The 15309-nt window shown below is 30.4% G+C and overlaps 1 protein-coding gene across 1 annotated transcript in view; it reads left to right on the top strand.

The window, feature by feature from the left end:
* The window catches only part of ccbe1 (collagen and calcium binding EGF domains 1), a 71515-nt gene extending 71099 nt beyond the window's left edge, over positions 1-416 (top strand). The window contains exon 11 of the mRNA XM_051093911.1: positions 106-416. Coding sequence (XP_050949868.1) covers positions 106-363 — 258 coding nt within the window. The 3' untranslated portion in view covers positions 364-416. The remainder of the gene's footprint in view (positions 1-105) is intronic.
* Positions 417-15309: the final 14893 nt, after the last annotated feature.

Here is a 15309-nt window from a genome sequence, read left to right as displayed (position 1 = left end):
ACACGATTGCTTAATGCCCATTTCTGTTAATTGTGTGGGTGTGGGATGACTCTTAGCCCAACGTCCTGGAATTTCATGTGATGATGATTGTGTTTGTGTTTTCAGGGCCCACCAGGATCCTTTGACTTCCTGTTACTCATGATGGCAGACATTCGTAACGACATCGCGGAGCTGCAGAACAAAGTATTCAGCAGACCGCTGCACTCTGTAGAGGATTTCCCATCTGCCCCGGACAATTGGAGGGACACCCCGGAAAGCTTGGACTTTGGGTCTGGAGAAGACTACAAACCCCAGATCCCACCTAAGAGCACCAGAAAGAGGAAATTGCCCCGGACCTTAAATAATCCAGATTGGCCAATTTAAGATTGCCCTCGAACAGTGCCAGAACTGAAAGAAAGAACTGATTATGGAGAGAATGAGTAGTGTAAATATTACAGAATGACTGCTATTTAACTGTATACTCGCTGAAAAAAAGGCTGAATGTATTTCATTGTATGAAATTTCTATTTTTATAACATAAAGGATGTACATTTTGTATTTTGTGCATTTTGAACGTGCCTTTTTTTTCTACCAAATAACAGGTTACATAAACTTTGGTTCTTTTGTTCTAGGGCCGGATTCACAGAACATTAAGAATAAAATTCTTCTTAACTGCTTATTTCTTATTTCCTAGCTTAAGAAAAAAAGGTAAGGTTTTGTGGTTTCAAAAATACTTCTAACAATATTTTTAAGGTTTCTTAAGATAACGCTTAAGAAGAATTAAAATCCTTTTACATTGTTTTTTGAGCACCTAATCATTACATTAGAATGATTTCTGAAGGATCGTGTGACACTGGAACTCATGATTCAGCAATTATAGAGGCCAACCACTGTAAGTTTTCAACAGCTGTTTTTCTCTGTCATCTTCACCTATAAAACACCTTGTCGTCTCTCTCAACTCTCTTTTCTTTCTGTTTTCCCCCCTCACAGTTCATGAAGAGGTTCACAGCTATGGAACGTCATTGCCATTTGACCTGCCTGTAGGCTCATTTATCTCTGAGGAAAACAAGATCATGGGTAGCTGCTTTTGCATCTTCTGTAGGTGCTTTTCCATAGGTGTTGACATAACTAAGGAACTCTGGGACAGACTGTCTGTTAACGCTCTGAGAGCCTTGTAAAACTCGAACACGAGGTCAAATAAAAATGGGCCGAATACCGATCCCTGTGGAATACCATTGAGTACCTGGTGCTTTTCACCTCAACCTTCCATGTCCAGTGTGACAAATGAATCAGAGCTAATATCTGCCATTATAAGTCATTTTTTCATTTGCAATTTACTTACAGTTGCGAGAAATAAAGTCAGAATTGCGAGATAAAAACTTGAAATTGGGAAAAATAAAGTAAGAAATGCAAGATCTAAACAAAATTGCAAGTTATAAAGTCAGAATTGCGTGATATAAACTCGCAATTGCAAGAAATAAAGTAAGAATTGCGAGATATAAACTCACAACTGTAAGAAATAAAGTCAGAATTGCGAGATAAAAACACATTTGCAAGTTGAATCAGAGCTAATGTCTGCCATTATATGTAATTTTTTCATTTACAATTTAGTTGTATTTATTACTTAAGTATGGAAGCCCGATTCTGCCACTAAATAAATATAAAATAAAAAAGGTTATTGTGACTTTTTATCTCACAATTATGACTTTTTTCACAAAATTCCTTAATACAAAATCGCATTTCTGACATTTTTTCAGAATTGTGTGATATAAACTCACAACTGCAAGTTATAAAGTCAGAATTGATGTATTGATAATATAAACTCACAATTGCAAGAAATAAATATAAAGTTGCAATCGCAAGAAATAAAGTCAGAATTGCGAAATATAAACTCAAATTGCGAGAAATAAAGTCAGAATTGCAAGATAAAAACTTGAAATTGGAAAGAAAAATAAGAAATGCAAGACCTAAACAAAATTGCAAGTTATAAAGTCAGAATTGCGTGATACAAACTCACAGTTGCAAGAAATAAAGTAAGAATTGCGTGATATAAACTCACAATTGCAAGTTAGAAAGTCAGAATTGCGTGATATAAACTCACAATTGCAAGAAATAAAGTCAGAATTGCAAGATATAAACTCACAATTGCAAGAAATAAAGTCACAACTGTAAGAAATAAGTCAAAATTGCGAGATATAAACTTGCAATTGTGAGAAATAAAGTCAGAATTGCGAGATAAAAACACATTTGCAAGTTATAGTTCTCTCACAATTGTAAGTTTGTCTCGCAATTCTGACTTTTGTCGCAAATGCAAGTTTGTATTTTGCAATTTTGACTTTTTTTCCCACAAATGCAAGTTTGCATTTCACAATTCAGGCTTTTCTCGCAATTCTGACCTTTGTCACAATTCTGACTTTTTTTCGCGCAAATGCAAGTTTGTATTTCACGATTCTGACTTTTTTCTCGCAATTGCGAGTTTCTATCTTGCAATTTTCTCTCACAGTTCTTTTTTCTTAGAATTGTTAGATATAAACTCACAATTGCAAGTTATTAAATCCAGTTTTGAGGGGAATCTCACAATTCTGACTTAACTCGCAATTGTGAGGAAAAAAAGATATAAAAAAGTCACAGTTGCATGAAATGAACTTGCAATTCTGAGACAAAAAGTCAGAATTGTTTAGAATTTATATCTCGCAGTTTTGACTTGTGTCTCAGAATTGTGACTTTATTTTTTAAGAAACAGAAAAAGGTTATTTATATCTCACAATTCTGACTTTACATCTTACAACGAAGAAAAAAGTCAGAATTGGGAGATTTAAAATGTCGCAGTTACCTTTTCTTTTTTTTATTCAGCTTCCATAGTTAAGAGACATTTTCATACAAAATTAAATTTTAGTAATATCCACCACAGTCCACTTTGGTTCAGTAGCCTACCATTTTTTATACATATATATTTGAAAGACGTCTCTTATGCTCATTATGTTTGCATATATTTGAGCAAAAAATACAGTGATATCGTGAAATATTAAAATTTAAAATGTAAAAAAAAAAAATCTATTTAAAATCTATTTCAATGTATTTTATATTCTTGTAATCAAAGCTGAATTTTCAGCAGCCAGTCCTCCAGTTTCCAGTGTCACATGATCCTTCAGAAACCACTTGTAATATGCTAATTTGCTGCTCGTTTCTTCTTGTAATCAGTGTTGAAAACAGTAGTGCGGTCAAGCCGCCCGTCAAGTCAAGCACATTGCATTGCGGGGTAGTATTTCAAACATAATGTAAAATCTGTTTGTCCAATGCACATTTGTCATAGTTGAGGTTGCAGTACTATAAACTTGTTGGTAATTCTGCCATTTGAAGCTTGTAAATCAGATCCAAACATGGTTGACTGACCTCTTACACACATTCCCACCGTCGGGCACCCGTCTGATTCTGACACTGTTTTCCCCTCCGCATTTCATGGTTAAATTGTACTGATCCCTGTGAGAGCCGCACAGTAATGGCCCGTGAAGGGAAGCTGTCTGAAGTAACCAGCCAACAACTGCGGCCAGTTCACCCTGTAGGCCAGTTATACAGACTTCATCAAAACATCGGTTTCCAATGAGACAAGAACAACTTGAGTTGAGTACTGTGTGAACGCAAAAGCAATATTTTGATTTGGCCAAGTGAAACAATTAATATGAAAGTTTGGAAACGGCTGGTAAGTTTACATTACTTGTTATTAAAGAATGACGCGTCAGAAGTATTAGATGTGTATTTGTATGGTACTTGATCTCCTTTGCAAATTGTGAATGAAAAATAGATCCACATTACACGGTTTAATTGCAACAAAAAACTGTTAAAGTCTGTTTCCCATGCTATTTCATCTTACAGTGTATTTACAGTTTTCATAATTCATTATGTATCGTGACATGAGACAGCTGTAAAATGAGACATTTTGCACATTTATTTGAAATACAACACTATACTATATATAAAAGGACAGCCAAGAATAATGTTAAAATATTCAATAGAAAAGTGAATTAGAAAGTTAGACTAATTTTAACCTACATAAATATAAGAGGGAAAAAAAGCTGTCATTCTTTCTTGTACTTTTTGCCATTTAAATTGAAAATAATCACATAAAGAGTGACAGATAATCACTCTCATGTAAATGAAACAAATGTGTGCATTCACAGTCTGGAAGTAAATTATTTATTTTATTTTTATTTTATTTTACAAAGATGTCTATATTTAGCTTTGATTATTTTATTTTATTATTTTATTTTACAAATGTGTGTGTGTGTGTGTGTATGTGTGTATATATATATATATATATATATATATATATATATATTATATTTCATTTTATTGCTTTTAAAAATATTCATATATTTTAGCCCGCATTATTTTATTTTTTTTATTGCTCTTTAATTTTAATTTAATTTTTTAATGTATTTATGTATTATTTTTAGTTTTTTTTTTTTTTTTTTTTTTTTTTTTTTTTTTTTTTTTTTTTTACAAATATTTAGATTTTTAGCCTCAGTTTTATTTTATTTTATTTTACTTATGTGTAAATATACTCTGGGTTTTATTTGATTTCATTTTATTGCTTTTAATATTCATATTAGCAAAATGTCTCATGTTACAGCTGTTTCAAATGTGTATATATATATATACTCTGCCTTTTATTTCATTTCATTTTATTGCTTTTAAAAATATTCATATATTTTAGCCTGGATCATTTTATTTTATTTATTTATTTATTTATTTATTGCATTGCATTTTATTACTCTATTGCTTTTAAAAATATTAATCTATTTTAGCCTGAATTATTTTATTTTATTTATTTATTTTTATTATTGCATTGCATTTTAAAGCTTTTAAAGCAATTCATATATTTTAGCCTTGATTATTTTATTTTATTTTATTTTATTTTATTTTATTTTATTTTATTTTATTTTATTTTATTTTATTTTATTTTAGAGATTTAAAAAGATTATTTTGTTTTTATTTTAATAAAGATTATTTTGTTTTATTTTACAAATAATTTAGATTTTTAGTCTCGATTTTATTTTATTTTATTGCTTTTAAAAATATTCATATATTTTATGTTATTTTATTTTATTCTGTCTCTGGATTCTATTTTATTTTTTATTTTATTTTCAATGTATTTATTTATGTATTTTTTTATTTATTTTTTTATTTATTTATTTATTTATTTATTGCTTTTGCTTTTAAAAATATTAATATTTTTTAGCCTGGGTTATTTTATTTTATTTTATTTTACAAATGTTTATATATACTCTGAGTTTTATTTGTTTTCATTTTATTGCTTTTAATATTCATATATTTTAGCCTGGATTATTTATTTATTTGTTTTATTTTATTTATTTTGGATTTTTTTTTTTATTATTATTTCATCATATTGCCTTTTTTAATTGCACACTCTTTGTTGTTTGGCTATTTAGCCACTAGATGGCAGCAGTGGTGTATTTTAATACTGTGAGGTGAGTGTTGTCCACAAGACAGCAGCAACAACACATAAGCTCCAGACTTTGTCCCGTCCTATGGTAGAACGAATGATAATGACAAACCTACAAATGAAAACTGCTGAAGAGTGATCACACTAATGTGTTGTGACACTGAGTAAATTTATCACTTCATTCCAATACAGCACAGGTCACTGAGTACCATTATTCTTTGTGTCTTCATTTCCCACCACCTAATGAGATAAATAATCAGGTGGAGCGTGAAGTAAACACAAAATGCCTTTTGTAAGTACTTCACTCAATTAAATATAACAAATATAAAACAGACAACAGAGACGGCTTGAATTAGTGTTTATAGCATCCCATGCCACCTTACCAAATAGATTCAGTCATGTTGAACTATTTATTTTCCTTAATTTATTTTAGGCCTAGTTAAAAATAAACCAAAGATATGGAGCAATTGCTTAATAACTATTAAGAAGGGGCTATTGTTTTGTCATTTCAGAGCCTCTGGTTATTTTGGATAGAGATGGTGAGGTCATTTGGTACAGTGAAGCTCATTCAGAAACTGCCTTGGCTTGCTGTCCAAGTGGCACAATCCCCAAAAATCAATCCGTGTTCAGATCTGGTCCCAATTATCTCCTCTCAAAAGCCTGACACCCTTTCCATGTCTCTCTTTTGAGAGTTTTGCGCCCCAGTTCCCCAGGCTGTAATTAAAGTCCATCCCTGTTTAGATCTGTTTCCACTGAAGCATTTATTCCACCAGTGCTGCTGGGATAACGACTCAGTCTGGTTCAACATGCTGAAAATGCTAAACCAAGCTAAGCTGGTTTGCTGGTCTTGGCTGGTTTAAGCTGGTCTTCCAGCCTGAGCAAGCTGGTTGAGGAACGCCATAATAAATTAAACTCCATTCCGGGTTTTAGCTACAGCCTGGCCGCTTCCTCAAATCCATTCCACTCGGCTCATTCAAAGTCTACATAAATTAAACTCCATTCCGTGTTTTCACTACTCGCGCCTGGTGCACTTCATTGACACCATAAGGTAAACACAGTATTAGCATATCTGTTGCTAATAAGAAGGGGCTAGCTTTTTTTTTTTAATATCAAAACACTCTAAAACATTTCCATCATTATTTTTTCAGGGAAAAATAACGTTTTTTTAACCTTTTAACTAGTGATAGGAGAAACGAACATTTTCGAAGCTTCAGTGATTCACGCAAATACTTTCTTGAAGTAATTACCACACAATTACCATTTTAGATGGACAAACTGTAATACTGTATAAAATTTCTATTCGAGCTGAAAGTATAAATCTAGGCTGCCGACAGCAAACTGACATTTCAGTCACTGAGGCTCTTCAATAGAATATTTTCACAACGCCTCATCAATCGGCCATATTGGCGGCAGTGAAGGTAAACAATGCCACTAAACCGAACTAAACTTGCATATTTTGCTTATTATTGCTGTTGAAAATGGTCAGTTATCGTCATGTTTTGGGCTGTGTTAATCAGTCAACATGTGGAGTACTATAGACTGGTAGAAGTTATAACAAATCAAGGAGAAGAGTGCAGAAAATTGTCTGAGGGACAAAAGGCGTTTGTGGTTGGCCAAACTGAACCAGGATTTCCAGGGCAAGAATTTTAACAACACTCATGTTTGTTCTTATCATTTCCTGTAAGGTAGGTGAAATATTAAGCTAATATCTTAATTAATACTGCGTGTATCTTTGCCATATATTAACTTTACCTTCTCAAAATATTGCCTTAACAATACCTTCAATAATAATATTAAATACAAAATAATATCTACAATATTATTATTACCTACAATATAATACCTAAATACATATAATAATACAAAATAATACCTTTCCTGCTTACTAAGTCCTCTCTATATGATTAAGCAGCTTCCACATGTTTTTTCTGTGGTTTAGACAGCATAAATTAGCAGAACAGTGTATTCAGTAGTACATTAACCTGCAATCCATGCTGTTGTTTACATCTGAGTATCCAATATGGCCGTGCATCGAGGTACCTGAACAAATCGCGACTTAAGTGCAAACCCTCTATTAGCAACACTAAACCCGACAGGCAAATACTTACTTGCAGACAAACCGCCAAAAAAATTTATATTTTTAAGTTTGAAAATGGTAAAAAAAAAAAAAAAAAAAAAAAAAAAAAAAAAAGATAAATATTATAATTTTATTTTTTAAGTTTACTATAAAATAATTGTCATTTTATTTAATACTGTTTTATTTAAATATAATAGTTATCACACTTTATTATTTTGTTTATTATTATTATTATTTTTGCTTATATATATGTTATTTACACACATACACACATATATATATCTATATATTTTTTTTTTTTACACTACTGGTCAAACGTTTTTTATATACATATAAATGTTTTTTCTGACAGTTGTTACAAAAATATGGTGATATTGGAGTTTAATTAGAAAAAAAAAAAAAGGACAAAATATTATTTTTACTCTGACTCAAAATTCCTGAGATAAAGCCCTTCTGACAACTTCCTGTGTGACAACTAACCCCGGTCTCCTTTATATCAAAATAATCTGAACTAAGTGACCCTGGACCACAAAACAAGTCTTAAGTAGCACGGGTAAGTTTGTAGCAATAGCCAATAATACATTGTATGGGTCAAAATTATCAATTTTTCTTTCATGCCAAAAATCATTAGGAAATTAAGTAAAGATTATGTTCCATGAAGATATTTTGTAAATTTCCTATCATAAATATTTCAAAACTTAAGTTTTTGATTAGTAATATGCATTGCTAAGAGCTTCATTTGCACAACTTTAAAGGCGATTTTTTTTAATATTTAGATTTTTTTGCACCCTCAAATTCCACATATTTATAAAGTTGTATCTCCATTATATATCGTCCTATCTTAACAAACCATACATCAATGGAAAACTTATTTATTCAAGTTTTCAGATGTATGAATCTCAGTTTCAAGAAATTGACCCTTATGACTGGTTTTGTGGTCCAGGGTCACATATGGTACCACTCACGATTTAAAGGGATAGTGCACTCAAAAATAAATGATTTCAGAATTTACTCACCAACCTGTCATTGACTTTCACTGTACATAAGAAACTGTTCAGAAGAAAGGTTTATAATGACATGAGTGTGAGAAAATCATTTCAGAACTTTTATTTTTGGGCGAACTGTCCCTTTAAGAGACAGAAATGCTGCGCTAATAAAATTATTAATGCAAGTCATTCTCTTACCCAATAAGTTAATTTTAGGCCAGCGACATTTAACGCATTAACATCATTAACCCAAAAAGAAAAAAGCGGCACGAAACAAACAAGAAGCTCTCAAGATTACAGAAAGAGGGGCTGGGCGGGGAGGAGGTAAACAGGACATTATTGAGCCCGAAATATTCGCCAAAATCCCATCTGGAAGTAATTAATGGACAGTGTACAAGAGCCAGCCTTAAAAGATTTGAAATATTTGCTGAAGTGCCCCCTTGTTCCTAATTATATCTCACTGGCTGCCTCCCTCATTATTTAGAACTGCCCACTATGAAGGAAAAAACACAAGTGAAAGTGAATGCGGGCCCCTCCCCGGGGCCCCCCTGCCCGGGCCCCGTTCAAACAGCATCAAGCTAATGCTTAATGGCAGATCCTGAATGAGTCACTGTGCTGGAATAAAAGTCATTAATGAGGTAATTTTATTAACGGCGCTTGCTCGGAAGAGCGGGAGGGGAAAACGTCCAGGCGAACATCAGCGCCGACGGAGGAAATTAGGGTTTCACTCCGCGCTAATTAATGCCTTTAAGAGATTAAATGCAAGCACCAAATTAACTGCCCCAAAAACCTTCATTGAGGGGAAGAAATACATTGTTGCCCTCCCATGTAATTACAGGACAGTGCAAATTCAATTTTAATGAGGCGAAAGCCACTCCTTCAGCTCATTTTTCCCCCCTCTTCAATCCGCCGAGAGAAAGAGAGCGCTAGTGAAAGCTTGCTCTTGTTGAGGCCTAAGTTAAAGGAAGCACCGGGAGGACAAAGGCCGATTGTGTGCGAGCCGAACGCTTTAGAAGCCGTAAACAGGTATAGGGGCTGAATAGCCCTCCTTCTGAGACTCCTGGGAGGCCTGGCTTCCCATCTCCACAACACTGGGCTCTCAGAGAGGTAGAGAAGGAGAAACAAGGTGAGGAGGGGACGTTCGGCGCTGAAAAGGGCCCCGGTGAAGCGAGCGGGCGCTCGCGGCCTCCCTCCCGCTCTCGTCGAGTTATCTTTATACAGGTTTTGTCTCTTCTAATTGGAGCTGATGGGTGACTAATTGGTAGCTTTTTTACAAAGCGCGCTACTTAAGCCACGGCAGGCCGAGGGAGACAGCATGAGCGGAGTTAATGAGAGGTTTTACACAAATAAAGGTCTTAAACTAGGCCCTCCATCTTCGCGAGGGGGGCCGCAGAGGAAAGTTGAGGATATCCTTTTGTCGTAAATTTCTCTTCTTCTTCTTCTTCTTCTCTTTTTTTTTTCTTCCGTGCAGGTATCTGAAAAGGGGAGACATTCAAAGGTGGAGGAGATGGCGAGCACTTGTGAGGATAAAGGAATCCATTCGATATTGTTTGGAACCTTTCGTTTTCGTGTGTCGGTAAATAAGAGCAGGGCACGGCCTCTCCGCTCAATGCTCTTTAGTTCGGACAGATAATGAGAGAACACTCTGCGTACACACACACACACACACAGGGCCGTGTTGAGCCACTTTAAGGTAATGTTTGAGTGCTCGAAACACCACACACATGCACACACAAAGGGCACTATTGCTTTATGTAGACACACACTCTCGAACACACTTGCATATAAAATAGGTGCCACAAGATGTCCAAGAAGCATGTACTAACACTTCATTTAATTGGCACATGTTTGAAAATACTTTTAAAAATTATTTATATTTATTTTAGATTTTGTAATCTAAAATAATAAATATTAAATATATTTCGAAGACTTCACTTGTCACTATAACACTTCATTTAATTGCCATTTTTAAAATACAGTTTTACTTAGTTGCCGTTTAAACAGCAATTTTGGAATATTATAGTTTTTTGTTTTAGATTTGTATTGTATTATTATAGATCATTTTATTGTACTTATTTTTTAGTGCTCATAGATATATATTTTTTAAATTATTTATTTTAAATTATTATATTAATTATTTATTTTTAATTATATAATTTTAAATTATTATTTTTTTAAGTAATTTTACAAAAAAAGTTACAAAAAATCTATTCCTAATATATGCTAAATTAGTCATGTATCAAATGTATCATGGTTTACACAAACATATTATATATAATAATATATATGATAATAATCAAACTATTATAAATAATTTGATGCCAATAACAACTCATAAGAAATGAGCAGCAAAAAGGCATTTTATAATTATTTCTGAAGGATCATGTGACACTGAAGACTAGAGTAATGGTGCTGAAAATGTAGCTTTGTCATCACAATAATAAATGATATTTTAAGATTATTTTACATTGTAATAATATTTCTGTTTTTACTGTTTTTAAATGCAGTCTTGCTGAGAATAACAGACTTTTTTCAAAAATAAATACATAAATAAATTTACATTTTAATAATTATTTCTAACTTTTGACTGGTAATCATAATATAATACATGAATAAATAAATAGTTTTACATTATAATAATTATTTGTAACTTTTGACTGGTAATAAATAAATAAATAAATAAATTTACATTTTAATAATTATTTGTAACTTTTGACTGGTGCTAATAAATAAATAAACAAATAAATAATTTTACATTTTAATAATTATTTCAAACTTTTGACAGGTAGTATTGATAATAATAATAATTATAAATTAATTAATTAATTAATTAATTAATTTACATTTTAATAATTATTTCTAACTTTTGTCTGGTAATCATAATAATAATACATAAATAAATACACAATTTTACATTTTAATAATTATTCGTAACTTTTGACTGGTAATAAATAAATAAATAAATAATAAATAAATACATTTACATTTTAATAATAATTTTAATTGTTAAATACTGTTTTATAATAATAATAATAATAATCCATAAATAAATAAATAACATTATATATGTTATATATAAAAATATAATACTTATCCACAGAGATTTCACAAACTTGTACAATGCTTTTTATTTTGTTTTGAAGTTAATTTAATAGTCTTGTAAAAGGTTAAAATGTATATTGTTAGATACTGTTTAATAATATTTTACACTAATCACCTTTTATTTATTTATTTATTTGGAAGTTCATTTAATTAATAATTCTGTGCCTTTAAGGGTTAAAATATATATGAATATATAAGAAAAAAATTATATTGTTAAATACTGTATTATACTTTTTAGTAATAATAATAATTAATATTATTATTAGTAGTATTAATAATCCGTAAATAAATAAACAACATAATATGTTATATATAAAAATATAATACTTATCCGCAGAGATTTCACAAACTAGTACGAGGCTTTTTATTTTGTTTTGAAGTTAATAGTCCTGCAAAAGGTTAAAATGTGTCTTTAAAGGTTAAAACGTATATAGTTAGATACTGTTTAATAATATTTTACACTAATTACTTTTTATTTATTTATTGGAAGTTAATTTAATAATTCTGTGCCTTTGAGGTTTAAAATATGTATGAATATATAAGAAAACAATCATATTGTTAAATACTGTTTTATAATAATAATAATTATTATTATTATTATTAATACATAAATAAATAAATAACATTATACATATTATATATTAAATATAATACTTATCTGCAGAGATTTCACAAACTAGTACAAGGCTTTTTATTTATTTATTTTTTGAAGTTAATTTAATAGTCCTGCAGAAGGTTAAAATGTGCCTTTAAAGGTTAAAACATATATTGTTAGATACTGTTTAATTATATTTAATCACTATTTATTTATTTATGTGAAGTTAATTTAATAATCCTGTGCCTTTAAGGGTTAAAATGTATATGACTATATAAGAAAAATAATAAGAAGAAGAAGAAGAAGAAGAAAAATATATATTATACATTACGTATTACAGAGATCTCACAAACTCGTACAATGCTTTTTATTTTAAGTTTATTCAAAACGGTTAGCACTCGAATAAGTCACCAGCAAACACATCCCTGATGATCAACCTATTCATTACTTGATCTGAACCATAAGCTAGTCGTCCAAAACGGGGTCAAATCTTAATGTGGGTTCTATAGCGTAATGAATAGACCATCTAGGGCTGAAGTGCTCAGCATAGTGAAGTAAACTCCCTGCAGGTGAAGGATAATAAAATGCGACATGCTGCTTTTCTTCCACGCCGCTGTTATTTACTTAGGTTTTGTTGTGGAAATACTTGTTGTTTTTTGTCTGTTTGCATTAGTTCGTGAATTCAATGCGAAAGACACACTGAATACAGAAAAGGGAACCCAGCTGAGAGGTGAGAAGCCATGCTCAGCTGCTCTGTGTCCCGTACGACCCGAAAAGACCTTTTTATAATAGACAAAGAATGCACACAATGAGCCCAGTTAAGAAACACTCTGTTTTTCATCCACATCGGGAGTTTTTATGAGCCTTCTTGTCTTCCTGCCTTATTTTACGCATTAAAACTGTGGCCTGTCCGCATCTGCTTTCCAAAAATAACATTTCCTTGGCTGCATAATTAGCTGGCCAAATATTTGCGCTGACTAATTTGTCGAGGTATTCTCCTGATGCGTAATCCATTAGCTCCCATCAGGTGCCTTTGTCTCCAATCCAAATGAGGCATTTGCATTTCCTTTGTTATTTAAATCGTGCATTTCCTCCAAACTGTGAGAATTAACTTCCTAATGAACTTCACACAAAAGAGAAGGGACCTCAATTACAAACTCTCTCCTCGGGCTAAACTAATGATGCGAACAAGAGAGACACTTGTCATGATTAGGGGAGTATCGTGAGCCGGAGAATAGGCCACAGGAAGAGATCAGCCGCAGCGATGCTGATGCATTGCTCACAAGCAGGGATTCCAACGGCCTTTGCGTAACAAGGCATGACATTTACGTCTGGCTGAGGATAAAGAGAGAGTTTTGGGGAAATGCAAAATGACGTGGATGCTCAGGCAAGAGATGAGTCTGAAAAACTTGATTTTGACATCAAAAACAAAATGTTTACATATGGGTAGATGACATAAAAATAGCATCATCCTTTTTTCCAACATCAGTTGAATTAAAATCACATTTAAAAGTTACAATTATTTGAATATATAAGGGAAACGTGTAAAAATAATTAAAAAATGTAATCACCTGTTAACTTTTTTGTTTGTTTGTTGTTTGTTAAAAATTATATTGGTAGATGTTATATTATATTCTGGTTTAATATTTTACACTAATCACCTATTACTTTTTTGAAGTTCATTTAATACTCCTGCAAAGTGTTGTTAAGGGTTAAAATTTAAATAAAGATATGAGTAAAAATTATATTGTTAGATACTGTTTTTTTTTTATTATTATTATTATAAAATATTTTAGACAGTTTTTCAATTACCTATTGACTTTTTAATTTGTTTGTTTTGAAGTCTGAAGAAAAAATATATTTTACACTAATCACCTATTACTAACTTTTTTTAAAGTCTTGCAAAGTGCCTTTAAGGGTTAAAATGTATAGAAATATATAAAATATTAAATATAAAAAAAATATATATATATATATATATGTGTGTATATTATATTGTTAGATATGGTTTTCTATTATTATTATTATTATTATTATTATTAGACAGTTTTTTTAAACACCTTTTAACTTTTTTTTTTTTTTTTTTTGAAGTTCATTTAATAGATTTAAGGTTAAAATGTATACAAAATATAACAGGGTTTTTTATATAAATGTATAAATATTTATTTAGTTAGATACTGCTTTCTATTATTATTTTTTTAATCACCTATTAGGTTTTTAATATTAGATTTTTTAGGTTCATTTAATAATCTCAAAAAGTGCATTTATATAAATGTATAAGAAAAATGTATAGTGTTAGATACTTTTTAATATTATTATTATTATTATTATTATTATTATTAAATATTTTAGACCGTTTTTAATCATCTTTTAGCTTTTTAGTTTGTGCGCTTGTTTTAAAGTTCATTTAATAGTCCTGCAAAGTGCCTTTAAAGGTTAAAATTCAATAGAAATGTATAAAAAAATATGATTGATACTATTTAATATTATCATTACATTTTTTACATTAATCACCTATTTATTTATTTTTTAAGTTTATTTAATAGTTCTGCAAAGTGCCTTTAAGAGTTAAAATGTATATAATACATCATTATATATATATATATATATATATATATAATCTTATAATTTATATATAATTTATAAATATATTATATTATATAATATAATAAATATAATAAATATTATATTGTTAGTTTTTCTTCTTCTTCTTCTTATTATTATTATTATTATTATTATTATTTTTTTTTTTAATCCCATATTAGCTTTATATATATATATATATATATAATTTAAGTGACAGTTTTTGTTTTTTGTTTTATTCCACAAATTTTCTGTCTTTCAGTTTTGAGGTTATGAAAAATGCATGTTTAATAAAAAAAAAAACATGATAGAACTAGTAAGGGCATTAAGGTTGCTATATATGTGTGTGTGTGTATATATATATATATATTTTTTTTTTTTTTTTTTTTTTAACTACTCTTTTCAACAAGCCATGTGATTTGAACAAGTCTATCAGGAGTTTAGTCAAATATCTAATCCTAATGTAGGCCTATGCAAAATAATAAATACAAGCGCAACTAGGTATGAAAATGCAGTTTAAAAC

Source organism: Labeo rohita, chromosome 21 (assembly GCF_022985175.1).
Source record: "Labeo rohita strain BAU-BD-2019 chromosome 21, IGBB_LRoh.1.0, whole genome shotgun sequence".
NCBI classification, from domain to species: domain Eukaryota; kingdom Metazoa; phylum Chordata; class Actinopteri; order Cypriniformes; family Cyprinidae; genus Labeo; species Labeo rohita.
Note: the sequence above shows the minus strand (reverse complement) of the source record. Positions and strands in the feature narration are given on the sequence as shown.